The following is a 15,526-nucleotide window of genomic DNA, read 5'->3' on the forward strand; positions in this document are numbered from 1 at the left end:
GGAGAAGACCCGTCGGGATAGCGGAAGAATAAGCCCCCCCGCCGAAGACGCCGGAGGAAACCCGCCGGGGGTGGGGGCTTTTTTAAAAGCGACCCCCCCGGCAGTGGAAGAGAACCAGACGGCGGCCCCCACCCACCCGAAGACGTCAAAGAAGAAGCTCCCCCTGGTAGAAGAGCTAATAAAGAAGACAGGGGGAGCCTCCGGAGCAGAAAAATAAATTATTTTAAAAACCCTTTTGTGGTGTGTTTATTAACTTTGACATTTTTCCTACAGGTGAATGGTTAGGGGTACGATGTACCCCATATCCATTCACTTAGGGTGGGGGGCCGGTATCTGGGGGCCCCCTTATTAAAGGGGGCTCCCAGATTCCGATAAGCCTCCCGCCCGCATACCCCGACAACCAACAGCCTGGGTTGTCGGGAAGGGGCCCTGTCCTCATCAACATGGGGACAGGGTGCTCTGAGGTGGGGGGGCCGCAGTGCGCCCCCCTGCCCCAGAGCACCCAACCCCCCCATGTTGAGGGCATGCAGCCTGGTACGGCTCAGGAGGGGGGGGGCGCTCGCTCGTCCCCACTCCTTTCCTGGCCGGCCAGGTAGCGTGCTTTGGATACGGGTCTGGTATGGATTGTAGGGGGACCCCCTACGCCGTTTTTTTCGGCGTAGAGGGGGCTCTCCTTACAACCCATAACAGACCTAAGGGCCCGGTATGCTCCTGAGGGGGGAACCCATGCCGGATTTTTATTTAAAATCCGGCGGGGACTTCCCCCTCAGGATTCATAACAAACGCCGCACACGTGTAGAATTGGCGGGAATCCAAGTCGGATCTCCCGTCGCTTCTATGACGGCTTTGTCTCTATCGCGGCAAGCCAGCTCGGCGCTGGCTCCCGCGATGGGGCTCGTAGGTGCTCAATCTCGCCGAGAAAGGGAGCGAGATTGACACAATATCGCGTACACCTACTGTAACTTGGTTTATCATTTCTGAACTCTCTCTCTCCCACTGTACTTTGTATATCCCCTCCATGTCCTTCTCTCTGGTATCATTCCTCAGCATTCCACCATGCTGTAAACATCTTTCCATGTGGCTAACAACATCAACGTTTTTCTACCTACGAGTATCCTTCATTAAACATTTGAAAGGCTTCATTGTCTGTCTCCTCAACAGTGAGTTTATTCATCGAGTTAAACAGTCTGAATTGATGCAAGGGAGAAATTAGATTACCAGGTCCTGTAAGCCCTATATGAAGCTGGAGATAACCTTTTGGTCTTGTAGTTGAGTCAGAACAGGGTGTCTCTGCACTACCTGTCAGTGTGGTACAAACATGTTAATCCTTTAATTCTATAATCATTTTCACTTTTAGGGCCTGTTCACACTGCTCTGGATAGCTGTAGCACCCTAAGCCAAAGTGGCCAAAGTGTGCGGCAGTTGTCCATTCTGGCTGCAATGAGTCGTGGTAGGGGGTGGTGCGATGTACTCTCACAGTTCCCTTTTTTTGTGCCAAATTTATCTGAATTGCACAAAAGTGACAGTTCATTCATGTCACTGTACAGCAGCATTGTGTGTTGCGCTGCTGTACAGTGGCATGCAATCCTGCCCTGTGTGCAGTGATAACATGCAGCATGTCTGCATTTTATTTCAGGTCACTGCAATGTGAATTAGACACATATAGTCAGATTCAGGTACGCCGGTGCATCTTTCTGGCGGCGTAGTGTTTACGTATTTACGCTACGCCGCCGTAAGTAAGTGAGGCAAGTGCTGTATTCACAAAGCACTTGCCTCCTAAGTTACGGCGGCGTAGCGTAAATGGGGCCGGCGTAAGCGCGCCTAATTCAAATGAGGATGGGGGGCGTGTTTTATGGAAATTACTCGTGACCCGACGTGATTGACGTTTTTTACGAACGGCGCATGCGCCGTCCGTGTACATATCCCAGTGTGCATTGCTCCAAAGTACGCCGCAAGGACGCATTGGTTTAGACGTGAACGGAAATTACATCCAGCCCCATTCACGGACGACTTACGCAAACGACGTAACATTTTCAAATTTCGATGCGGGAACGACGGCCATACTTAACATTGGCTACGCCACCTAGGGGGCAGCTTTATCTTTACGCGGTGTATCTCTTATGGAAACGGCATATCTTTACTGCGACGGGCGCACGTACGGTCGTGAAACGGCGTATCTAGTTATTTACATATTCTACGCCGAACTCAACGGAAGCGCCACCTAGCGGCCAGCCTAAAAATTACACTTTAAGATACAACGGCGTAGGAGACTTACGCCGCTCGTATCTTAGCCTAATTTAAGCGTATCTGGTTTCCAGAATACGCTTAAATTTAGGGCGGCGCAGATTCAGAGTTACGTCGGCGTATCTACTGATACGCCGGCGTAAATCTTTCTGAATCCAGCTAATAGAAAACAATTGTTTTCTGTGTGTCCTAGCGATGACTTGCATTCATCCAGTGCAGTAAAACAGGTCACCGCACTATGATGTACGTTTAATAAACCGTGATAAGCGGAGATCATGATGATCACGGCTGATCACTGCTTATCACAGAGCATTGCCGGTTTAATAAACTGTGATAAGGAGCAGAGAACACATTCTTCACTTCACATCACATCACATGGATGTTTTGTCACAAACGGCCAGTTTAATAACCCGTGATATGAAGATTTCACAGCTCTTCACCTGAAATATCTCCCTTTCAGATTCACCAGCTCAGAGGTGGAGAATCTGGGAGAGAAGCTGGTGTGATAAGAGGAAGAAGGCTTATTTCTTCCTAATATCAGCACCAGTGGGTTAAAAATGAATATTACAACAATATACACATGTATATAGATATCGTGTATATGTGTGTGTATATATATATATATATATATATATATATATATATATATATATATATATAGTGTGTGTGTGTGTGTGTGTGTGTAATATATATATACACACATACAGGGCCAGATCCACAAAAACGGGCGTATATTTAGGCGAGCATAGCGCATCTCATATGCGCTACGCCGCCGTAAATCAGAGTGGCTCCTAGGGTATCCACAAAGAACTTGCTCCCATATGCGGGCCGGCGTAACGTAAATCTGCCGGCGTAAGCCCGCGTGATTCAAAGCAGGCTTGGAGTGGGCGTGTTGTATGGTAATCTGGTATGACCCCACGTAATTGACACTTTTTACGAACGGCACATGCGCCGTCCGTGGACGTATCCTAGTGCGCATGCGCAAAATCACGTCGCAAATAGTCAATGCTTTCAACGTGAACGTAACTTGCGCAAAGCCCTATTCGCGAACGATTTACGCAAACGACGGAAAAAATTTGACGCTGTCCCAACGTCCATACCTAACATTGCGTACACCTCATAGAGGCAGGGGTAACGTTACGCCGAAAAAAGCCTTAAAAAAAAATGCGCCGGGCGGACGTACGTTTGAGAATCGGCGTATCTAGCTAATTTGCATACTCTACGCGGAAATCAACAGAAGCACCACCTAGCGGCCAGCGTAAATATGCACCTAAGATCCGACGGCGTACTAAGACGTACGTCAGTCGGATCTAGCCCACATTCAGGCGTATCTTGTTTTGTGGATACAAAACAAAGATACGACGACGCATCGTAGAACTTACGCGGCGTATCAATAGATACGCCGCCGTAAGTTCTTTGTGGATCTGGCCCACAGTATCTATATAACACGTGTGTATATATATATATATATATATGTATATATATATATATATACACACACATATATACAGTATTTATATATGTATACACACACACACATATATATATATATTCATGTATTTGTGTATATATACTGTATATGTATACATATATATAAATCCGGTATATATGTGTGTGTGTATATATAAATAATGTGTTATCACATGTCTGAAAACATTAATTACATGTTCTTTTAAACTTTAGTTTCACTTTTTGAACTCGGCTGCACCATAATCTCACAATATCTCACAAGATTACAGGCAGTCCACCCACTTTTACACAGATCTCGGCTGTTTTCAGAGAAAACACTTCACCTCTGTTCACCATCTGAGAACTGAAGTTCTCAGTTTATTAAACCGGCTGCAGAGGAGATAATTCTCCTCCTGAGAACTGCCGTGAACAGCCGTGAACTGAACTGAGAAAAAACTTCACTGTTTATTAAACGGACACCTATGTGTGAACAATCCCTAAGTTTATGTTATATAACAAAGGATTGGACAAATTTGTCCACACAACAAATACAACATTTCCCAGTATAGTATATTTGCTTCATAGCCACCTTTCTCTTGCCCTTAGGACTTAGCTGCCATTTGTCTTACCTTGAACATAGCGGACAGTCATGTTATCGCTTGTAACACTGTGACCCAGATTATTTGAGACCACACAGTTGACAGTAGTTAGTTGGGTAGTATGACAATCTACAGTTATGTTGGTGAAATAACAATCTGAATTTGAATCTGCAAGTAAACATACAGTGTAAGAATATTAGGCACTTCTATGCAAAAGTGAATTAACACAAAGGAGCAAAATTTATATTTTATGGAAACCAAAGTGTGATGTTAACACAGGAGCAGTTCTGACATTTTCATGGAAGGGTGCTGACAACAGTCACTATTTTTACACTTGGTTTAAAGCGGTGGTTCCCCCTTAAAAACAACTTTTTTTTATTCCACTGCCCCCCCACATTCCATCACGATTAAGGCTCTTATTATTTTTTTCCTGCTGTACATACCTTAGTACAGCATATTCACCCGTGCATCCGGGTTGCGAGTCCCGCGGGAGTGGGCGTTCCTCACATGCTGTTGATTGACGTTTTGCCCAAAAACGAGCTCTCCCCCCGTCGCGTAAGCCGCGTCACGATTGGCGAAAGGAGCCGAGCGGCGATGCGCATGCGCAGTATAGCGCCGACTTGCCGTTCGGCTCCTTTCGCCAACCGTGACGCGGCTTACGCGACAGGGGGGAGCTCGTTTTTGGGCAAAACGTCAATCAACAGCATGTGAGGAACGCCCACTCCCGCGGGACTCGCAACCCGGATGCACGGGTGAATATGCTGTACTAAGGTATGTACAGCAGGAAAAAAATAATAAGAGCCTTAATCGTGATGGAATGTGGGGGGGGCAGTGGAATAAGAAAAAGTCGTTTTTAAGGGGGAACCACCGCTTTAAAGTGCATGTTCAGCCAGATGTTTTCCCTTAGTTTTGGATAGGGTGGAGAAGGATTAGCAGGTTTTACTGCTATGTTGAGATAGATTTACCCTTACTCCCTATAGTATTCTGGTGACAACAGACAGGGAGTAAGGGTAGCTCTCCAGCAATACAGAGGGAAGTAAAAATCCTGTTCTTTAGTAAAGTAAGAGAAAACTAGAACCCCTCCCATGGGGCGTGCCCATGACACCCTGTACTCACAGTATGTCCTTCCAGACCAAGTAATACTATATGATATTCCGTGTGGAGGACATCTTGTGGCAAAAAATAGATTAATGCTATTTTCCCAAGAGACATTCACTTTCACTACCTGTCCCTCTGACAACATTTTAATAGAAAGTAAGAGAAACTCTCCAAAAGCAACACAGACAGAAGTAAAATGATTTTCTTAAAGCGGGGGTTCACCCCCAAAAAAAATGTAACATTACATTCAGCCGAGTTGTCATAATGACAATCGGCTGTTTTTTTTTTATTTTGTTGCCGTACATACCGTATTTTCACCGCTGCTTCCGGGTATGTAATCTGCGGAACTGGGCGTTCCTAATTGATTGACATCCTTCCCACCGGTGCATACAGCGCGTCACGAGTTGCCGAAAGAAGCCGGACTGCGAGTCGGCTCTATACGGCGCCTGCACACCGACGTTCGGCTTCTTTCGGCAACTCGTGACACGCTGTATGCGCCGGTCGGAAGGATGTCAATCAATTAGGAACGCCCAGTCCCGCAGATTACATACCCGGAAGCGGTGGTGAAAATACGGTATGTACGGCAATGAGATGAAAAAAAACTGCCTAATGTCATTATGACAACTCGGCTGAATGTAATGTTAAAAATTTTTTTTGGGGTGAACCCCCGCTTTAAGTAGATGATGACAAGAACCCTTTCAAATAATTTACAGTTCTTGTCTTCATTGCAGTTTTTCCATCACTTCCTGCCTAGTAAACCCATTGCCAGCAGGGCAGGAAAGGAAACATCTATCTAACAAAGCCCGGGATAGTGGTCAAATTCTGGTTGGGTTCTAAGCCTACCCCACTCTATCCAAAACTAGGAAATACATTTTTGTCTTTACATAAAGACATGCCCATTGCCCCTACTAGAACTCCTGTGTTGCCCCTTCTCGAACTCCTGTGTTGCCCCTTCTAGAACTCCTGTGTTGCCCCTACTAGAACTCCTGTGTTGCCCCTACTAGAACTCCTGTGTTGCCCCTACTAGAACTCCTGTGTTGCCCCTACTAGAACTCCTGTGTTGCCCCTACTAGAACTCCTGTGTTGCCCCTACTAGAACTCCTGTGTCGCCCCTTTTCTAGAACTCCTATGTTCCCCCTTTACTAGAACTCCTGTGTTGCCCCTTCTAGAACTCCTGTGTTGCCCCTTCTAGAACTCCTGTGTTGCCCCTACTAGAACTCCTGTGTTGCCCCTACTAGAACTCCTGTGTTGCCCCTACTAGAACTCCTGTGTTGCCCCTACTAGAACTCCTGTGTTGCCCCTTCTAGAACTCCTGTGTTGCCCCTACTGACTCCTGTGTTTCCCCTTTTCTAGAACTCCTGTGTTGCCCCTACTAGAACTCCTGTGTTGCCCCTACTAGAACTCCTGTGTTGCCCCTTCTAGAACTCCTGTGTTTCCCCTACTAACTCCTGTGTTTCCCCTTTTCTAGAACTCCTGTGTTGCCCCTACTAGAACTCATGTGTTCCCCCTTTTCTAGAACTCCTGTGTTGCGCCTACTAGAACTCATGTGTTGCCCCTACTAGAACTCCTTTGTTGCCCCTTCTAGAACTCCTGTGCCACTACCAAAACTCCTGTGTTATTCTGAAAAAAAAAACTTCCACTGCAGCTGTTTACTAAACAAAGAACGACAGATGCAGCTCATCCTTAACTATTTCTGTAAGGCCCCGTACACACGACCAGTTTCCTCGGCAGAATTCAGCTTCCGACCGAGTTTCTGGCTGAATTCTGCCGAGGAAACTGGTCGTGTGTACACTTTCGGCCGAGGAAGCCGACGAGGAGCTCGGCGAGGAAATAGAGAACATGTTCTCTATTTCCTCGTTGTTCTATGGGAGCTCTCGTCCCTCCAAGCTCCTCGGCGGCTTCAGGGCTGAACTGGCCGAGGAACTCGATGTGTTTGGCACGTCGAGTTCCTCGGCCGTGTGTACGAGGCCTGAGTCTCGTCAATGCTGGTCACACAATAAGCCATCACATCTCCAGTCTTGAAAGAGGGCCCTATAAAACCCTAGATGCTTACTGCATGGCCAGTGTTGAAAATGATTGCTATAAAAATGCCATGGCTCAGTGCAAGCTGCCGCTGTCTTCCTGTAGTGAGCAAGCAGCTGGGGTGGGGGTGTTAAAGTGTAAGTCCACCCTAAAACTAAAATCCCTGCATCTACAGACATCCACAATCTAACACTAATCTATCTAACCCTGTAAAGAAGAAATCAGTATACATACCTTTTTTTATGCCGATCCGACCCTGTCTCCAGCAGCGGAAGCTCTGCAGAGGACACAGCTGACAGCTGCTGTAAAATGAATGGGGATTGACATCACCCATAGATTTACTATGGGGCTTCCGTTGTCGGACGTGCCCTCTGAACCCACCTTCACAGCAAAGCCGTGACTGACAGCTCAGCTCGGGTCAGATCGGCTGCAGAAAAGGTATGTATACTGATTTCTTCTTTACAGCATTAGGTGGGTTTGTGTTAGATCGTGGCTGTTGTAGATGCAGGGATTTTAGTTTTAGGGTGGACTTCTACTTTAAGTTATGATAAAGCTCCGGAGAGCTAGGCAGGCCAGGTTAGTGTAATTTTTATTGGAAGTACAGTTTTGCTTAAAAAAAAAAAAAAAAACAGTATATAACCAAAAAAAAAAAAGTAAAAACACAGAAAATCAAGTATTTTAAGTGCATACTTCAAGTGTTTTACATCTATAGAGTATTTGTTATTTATCTAAAACGTGCCTTTGAACTTGCTAGAAAATTTGACTTTGCTCTCTGCAAAGATTATGTACAGAACAGTGATGATGGCACTGTAAGGGCTTACATATGGAGCACACAAAGTGGATTTATGTCCTTTGTGGCTATTGAGGAATATATATGAATTAAAGTTTTTATGCTTTAAAAGTTCAGCTTTAAACGTTTTTCATTGGTTATGTTTGTTCATTTTTTTTTAGTGTTGCATTTCAAAGTTGCAACAAATAAGTGATTTATGCAATTGGTAAAAAATAGATTTGCAAACTGTATACCAGAAATTGTATTTTTACGGTCATTATAAACAGAACACTAAGGCCCCTTTCACATGGGACGGATCAGTAATGATCCGCCCCGTGAACCTCCGCTTGCTCAGCGGGGATTGCTCCGTTGATCCCCGCTGAGCCGGCGGATGACTGGGTGGTCCCCGCACACTGTGCAGGGACCGCCCTGTCTTTTCTCCACTCTCCCCTATGGGGGGATCGGATGAACACGGACCGTATGTCCGTGTTCACCCGATCCGATCCGCCAGATGGATGGAAATGTAGGTTTTTCCTCCGTCACACTTTTGCGGATCGGAGCGGGTCGGATGTCAGCTGGCATGTCACTGCTGACATCCGCGGCTCCATAGAGGAGCACGGAGCTCCCGTTCAGGTCCGCAAAAAAAACCTGTCACGGGCCACCCTTGTGAAAGAGCCCTAACACATAGATGTCTATTTATATATAATAAAAACTGTTGATGGAAAAGTATGACAAGCATTCACCCAACTGGGATGAATTCTGGCTGCATTTACAGTGCCTTGAAAAAGTATTCATACCCCCTGAAATTTTCCACATTTTGTCATGTTACAATCAAAAACGTAAATATTAATAACATAATATATTTTATTGGGATTTTATGTGATAGACCAACACAAAGTGGCACAAAATCATGAAGTGGAAGGAAAATGATAAATGGTTTTCAATTTGTTTTACAAATAAATATGTGAAAAGTGTGGCATACATTTGTATTCAGCCCCCCTGAGTCAATTCTCTGTAGAACCACCTTTCACTACAATTACAGCTGCAAGTCTCTTCGAGCTTTGCACATCTAGAGAGTGACAGTTTTGCCAATTCTTCTTTGCAAAATAGCTCAAGCTCTGTCAGATTGGATGGAGAGTGTCTGTGAACAACAACTTTCAAGTCTTGCCACAGATTCTCAATTAGATTTAGATCTGGACTTTGACTGGGCCATTCTAACACATGAATATTCTTTGATCTAAACCATTCCATTGTAGCTCTGGCTGTATGTTCCGGGTCGTTGTCCTGCTGGAAGGTGAACCTCCACCCCAGTCTCAAGTCTTTTGCAGACTCTAACAGGTTTTCTTCTAAGATTGCCCTGTATTTTGCTACATCCACCTTCCCATCAACTCTGACCAGCTTCCCTGTCCCTGCTGAAGAAACAGATCCCAACAACATGATGCTGCCACCACCATGTTTCACATTGGGGATGGTGCGTTCAGGTTGATATGCAGTGTTAGTTTTCGGCCACACATAGCAATTTGCTTTAAAGAGGAAGTAAACCCTGATGGGTGTTACTTCCTCTTTGTTTCCCTGCAAAGGTAAAGCATAATGGGCTACTATGCATCGCATAGTAGCTCCTTATGTGACACTTACCTGCAGGAGAAGCCTGCGGTGTCCCCGTCTTCCTCGCTGGCAACGAGCGTCCATTCTTCACCCCTCTTCCTTCCGAGGCTGCGAACTGCGGCTCTGTGACTGGCCAGAGTCACGTGTCGTCACTCCCGCGCATACGCTTGGGAGCCGCCTTTAACGGCATGACCCAAGCTAGAAGTGGCACAGTGTGCCCTTTCTAACTCCGGCACATGCGCAGAAGAAATCGCCGTACAGCGATTTGCAAATATCTCCAAGACCGTGCAGGTCTGGGAGATATTTCAAGCACCTACAGGTAAGCCTTAATCTAGGCTTACATGTAGGTTAAAGTGGTTGTAAAGGGTTTACAACCACTTTAAGGCCAAAAAGTTAAATTTTGGTCTCATCTAACCAGAGCACCTTCTTCCACGTGTTTGTTGTGTCCCCCACATGGCTTCTCACAGACTGCAAATGGGACTTCTTATGGCTCAACAATGAGCTTTCTTCTTACAACTCTTCCATAAAGGCCAGATTTGTGGAGGGCACGACTATTAGTTGTTGTGTGGACGGATTCTCCCATCTGAGCTGTGGATCTCTGCAGCTCCTCCAGAGTTACCATGGGCTTCTTGGCTGCTTCTTTGATGAATGCTCTCCTTGCCCGGCCTGTCAGTTTAGATGGACAGCCATGTAGGTTTGCAGTTGTGCCATACTCTTTCCATTTTAGGCTGATGGATTGAACAGTGCTCAATAAGATGTTCAATTCTCGGGAATATATTTTTATAACCTAACCCTGCTTTAAACTTTTTAACAACTTTATCCCTGACCTGTCTGGTGTGTTCCTTGGCCTTTGTGATGCTGTTTGTTTACTAAGGTTCTCTAACAAACCTCTGCAGGCTTCACAGAACAGCTGTATTTATACTGAGATTAAATTTCACACAGGTGGACTTTATTTACTAATTAGGTGAATTCTGAAGGAATTTGGTGCCACTAGATTTTAGATGTATTTGTATTCAGCCGCCTATACTCTGATAGCCCTAGTATCAGAGTATAGGCAGCTGAATACAAATGCATACCACACTTTTCACATATTTATTTGTAAAACATTTGTAATACCATTTATCATTTTCCTTCCACTTCACAATTATGTGCCACTTTGTATTGGTCTATCACATAAAATTCCAAAAAAATACATTTATATTTTTGGTTGTAACCTGACAAAATGTGGAGAATTTTAAGGGGTATGAATATTTTTTTAAGGCACTGTAGCTTAACCAGTAGCTGACCAGCCGCCGTCGTTATACTATGGCAGGTTGGCTCTCCTGGGCAAATCGCCGTAGCTGTAAACAGCTACAGCAGGCGTGCTCACCCGCTGCACAGCCGAGGACCTGATGCGCTTGGCCAGCGGGCGCGATGTCCACCGGCCATGCGTGATCGTGGGCACGAGAGCCACACACAAATCCCTGTTCTGACAGGAGAGGAGGGACAGATCGTCTGTTCCTACTAGCTACTAGGAACAGAGATATGGTTCCTCCTCTAGTCAGTCACATCCCCATACAGTAAGAAACACTCACGAGGGAACACATTTAACCCCTTGATCGCCCCCTAGTGTTAACCCCTTCCCTACCAGTGACATTTACACAGCAATCAGTGCATTTTTATAGCACTGATCGCTGTATAAATGTCAATGGTCCCAAAAATGTGTTAGAAGTGTCCGTTCTGTCCGCTGCAATGTCACAGTCCCGCTAAAAATCGCAGATCGCTGCCATTACTAGTAAAAATAAATAAATTATAATAACAATGCCATAAATCTATCCCCTATTTTGTAAACGCTATAACTTTTGCACAAACCAATCAATATACGCTTATTGTGATTTGTCATACCAAAAATATGTAGAAGAATATATATCGGCCTAAACTGAGGAAGAATTTTTTTTTTTATATATATATATATTTTTCGAGCATATTTATTATAGCAAAAAGTAAAAAATATAATTTTTTTTTCAAAAATGAGAAAATTCCAACAAAAGAAAACTCTATTTGTGGGCAAAAATAAGGACGTCAATTTTGTTTGGGTGCATCGTCGCACGACCGTGCAATTGTCAGTTAAAGCGACGCACTGCCGTATTTCAAAAAATGGCCATTAAGGGTTCAAATTCTTTCGGGGCTGAAGTGGTTAATACTGTGTAAACTATAATTGTCTACTCCATAATGCGGATTTTTTTCTGAAATATTTGTGTCAAGAAAATTACTGCATTATGGCCATTAGGTGGAGCTGACAATGCCAGGAATAAACATGTGGTCAGAAGTTGTAGTGGGGTGGGTGAATGCTTGTCACATTTGTCAACAATTTTTTTTTTTATAAATAGACCCCTATTTGTATGAATTCTAACACTGGACAAATAAGTACGAAAGGCAAATCCGCTTTGCACTACAAGTGCAAAGTGCACATGAAATTGCACTAAAAGTGCACTTGGAAGTGCAGTCGCTGTAAATCTGAGGGGCAGATCTGAAATGAGGGGAAGCTCTGCTGATTTTATCATCCAATCATGTGCAAGCTAAAATGCTGTTTTTCATTTTCCTTGCATGTCCCCCTTGGATCTACAGCGGTTGCACTTCCAAGTGCACTTCCAGTGCAATTTCAAGTGCACTTTGCACTTGTGCAAAGTGGATTTGCCTTTGTGTTCTTTATTTATATAGATTTCATAGAAAATAAAAACTATGTATTGTTTCATTATCTTAAAGTAGAATTTTAGGATATACTTAAATAATAAAACTGTTTGCCCCAACCAGGGGAGAGGAGGGAGCGCCGACACTGGAGGGCCCATTGAAGCCTATGGGTGATGTCACTGCACCAGGCATTAGCAGCCATTGTCGAGTCTTATTCCCTGCCGCCGACATTGACTGACACAGGGGAGATTACATGACTGGACAGGAGAGGGCTGAACATGGGTAAGTGTGAAGATCTTTCTTACACAGGTCAGTCAGAATAGGTGGAGAGAGAGGAGGAAACCCACGTGCCGCACATCCACACAGGTGTTCGGTATGGTAGTGTTCAGTAGTGAAATGACAACCTCAGCCTGGGCTCCCCATAATTAAGCTCTGAGGGGCGGAGCGAAACACGCTGGAGACATGGCCTGGCGGGAGCCCAGGTTGAGATTGTTATTTAACTACGGAATACCTGCGAGGATGTGTGACACCGGGGATTTCTTCCTCTCTCTCTCCAACTACTACAGGAGCCGGGACGGGCTCCACTCCTCCGTCAGCAATCCCGCAACATTCTCCATACCACTCCCCAAACCAGCTGAGCCTGAGCGGCACACTACTCCGTCCAAGGGTCATAGTCAGAATAGGTGTTAACATTAGTTAGCAGTGGCGGTGCGCCCCCCCTCTCCTGGCACCGCTCTATTAACATAAATCTATCTATGGTTGCTGCTGACACCCCCTATTCAGGTGCCCGGCCCATTTTTGGGCGCAGGGCACCTGAATTACAGTGGCAGGGGTGTTTTTTGGAAGCACCTGATTAGAGCAATAGGCTTTAATAGGCACCCAAAATGGTGATTAGCAGGCGCCATGCTGGGCGTTTGCCGATCACTCAGCTGTGTGTTAGCAAAGCAAAGGAATTCTCTTTGCTAACACTGAACCGCCTCTCAGCCAATCAGGTTGCCGGGACTGTTACCGGTCACCTGATTGGTTGAAACGTCAGGCGCTGTGATTAGACACCTGAGAGAGGACGGAAGAAGACATGGAGGACGTGCAGGAGACCGCCACTGACCTGCTGCGAGACAGCTATGTGTCGGGCAGAATCTGATGAGAGAGGCCCGGAGCAAAGACAGAACCTGCAATAGGCGCAGGGCCGGCCATGACAGGGTTAACAAAACCCTGCTCTGGTTTGGTGGGAGTGGTTAGCAGGGAAGCAGAGCTAGGGGGGAGGAGAGGTGATAAATTCCTCCCCACGCTTCCCGGGTTAACACACGTGGAGAGAAGTTTCCCACCCACCCTCCCTATGTTGGTTATGTTAGGGGGGGTAATTGGTTTACTGGGATAGTAACGGTAAGTTATACGGTGTTTGTGGGCTTGTGGTGCTTTCCTTGTTTTTGTCTCTCCCACACAGGTGCGAACTTACGATGTCGTGGCGGCGGGTGTTTTGGACTTTGCAGGAGAAGAAATTACCCTAAAGTGGATGCCATTACCCAGAGGTGGTATGGGTTCTGAAGGGGCGGTTAGTCCAGTCTACCAAGGTGTAGCTGGAAAGTTGGTTAATGGGGGGCACTGCGGTCAGTTGTCGGCTTGAGGCCTAAGACCAGAGTTAGGTACCGCAGTGCTCAAAAGGTTTAAAATGGTTACAAGTGGTGTTAATGTACCTGCAAAGTCCAGAACCAGTAGTGTTAAAATTGTATCTTAGGTATACATATGTTTATGTGTGGAAAATGTTATTTAATGCTATTTAATATTTAAAAAGGTTATTTAAAATAAATGGAGGCTGCTACGGACAGTTTTTTACTGCAAAGATTACAGTAGGGGTCTCAGTTATTTATTAGCCACTTGCTTACTGGGCACATAAACCCCCTTCGTTTCCAGGCAAAATTTCAGCTTCCGGCACTGCGTCGCTTTAACTGACAATTGCGCGGTCGTGCGACGTGGCTCCCGAACAAAATTGGCGTCCTTTTTTCCCCACAAATAGAGCTTTATTTTGGTGGTATTTGATCACCTCTGCGGTTTTTATTTTTTGCGCTATAAACAAAAAAAGAGCGACAATTTAAAAAAAAATATTTTTTTTTCACTTGTTGCTATAATAAATATCCCAATTTTTTTTAAAAAAAAATATTTTTTTTCTCAGTTAAGGCCGATACGTATTTTTCGACGTATTTTTGTAAAAAAAAAAAAATAATCGCAATAAGCGACTGGTTTGCGCAAAAGTTATAGTGCCTACGAAATGGGGGATAGATTTATGTTTTTTTTTTTGTTTTTTTTTACTAGTAATGACGGCGATTTGCGATTTTTTTTGTCAGTGCTGTGATATTGCGACGGACGTATCGGACACTTTTGACACAATTTTGGGACCATTCACATTTATACAGCGATCAGTGCTATAAAAATGCACTAATTACTGTATAAATGTGACTGGCAGTGAATGGGGTTAACACTAGGGGGTGAGGAAGGGGTTAAATGTATTCCCTTATTGTGTTCTTACTGTGTGGGGGGAGGGGACTGACTGGGGGAGGTGACCGATGCTGTGTCTCTATGTAAAGAGACACAGCATCGGTCTCCTCTCTCCCTCACAGCACGTGGAGCTCTGTGTTTACACACAGAGCTCCACGTCCTGCTGTGTTTACCGACGATCGCGAGTGCCTGGCGGACATCGCGGCCGCCAGGCACTCGCATCGGCTCCCGAGCGATGCGCCGGGCACGTTGTTTCCCCGCTGCGCACCCCCAGCGGCGCGCACGGGGAACAACAACAGCAGGACGTCCATAGACGTCCACCCGGCAGTTGAGAGCCGCGCTGTGGACGTCTTTCGACCATAGCGCGGATCTCAACTGGTTAAAGGTAAAGGTTGAGTAAAAAAATGTGGGTCTTAGAAGATAAGGGTAATTTATGTTATACTATAGTCATGGCACAGTAGCTGCAACTGATGGGCACAGTAGCGGCAATTAATGGGCACAGTAGCGGCAATTGATGGGCACACTGACAGCATTTGATGGGGCACAGTAGTGGCGATTGATGGTCACACTGGCATCA

The 15,526-nt window shown here is 45.4% G+C and overlaps 1 protein-coding gene across 1 annotated transcript in view; it reads right to left on the minus strand.

Annotated features, from left to right (window-relative positions):
* LOC120935620 (adhesion G protein-coupled receptor F5-like) overlaps positions 1–15,526 on the minus strand; it is a 43,163-nt gene that overhangs the window by 25,955 nt on the left and 1,682 nt on the right. The window contains exon 3 of the mRNA XM_040347671.1: positions 4,323–4,460. Coding sequence (XP_040203605.1) covers positions 4,323–4,460 — 138 coding nt within the window. The remainder of the gene's footprint in view (positions 1–4,322; positions 4,461–15,526) is intronic.

This window comes from Rana temporaria, chromosome 4, assembly GCF_905171775.1.
Source record: "Rana temporaria chromosome 4, aRanTem1.1, whole genome shotgun sequence".
Taxonomy (NCBI): domain Eukaryota; kingdom Metazoa; phylum Chordata; class Amphibia; order Anura; family Ranidae; genus Rana; species Rana temporaria.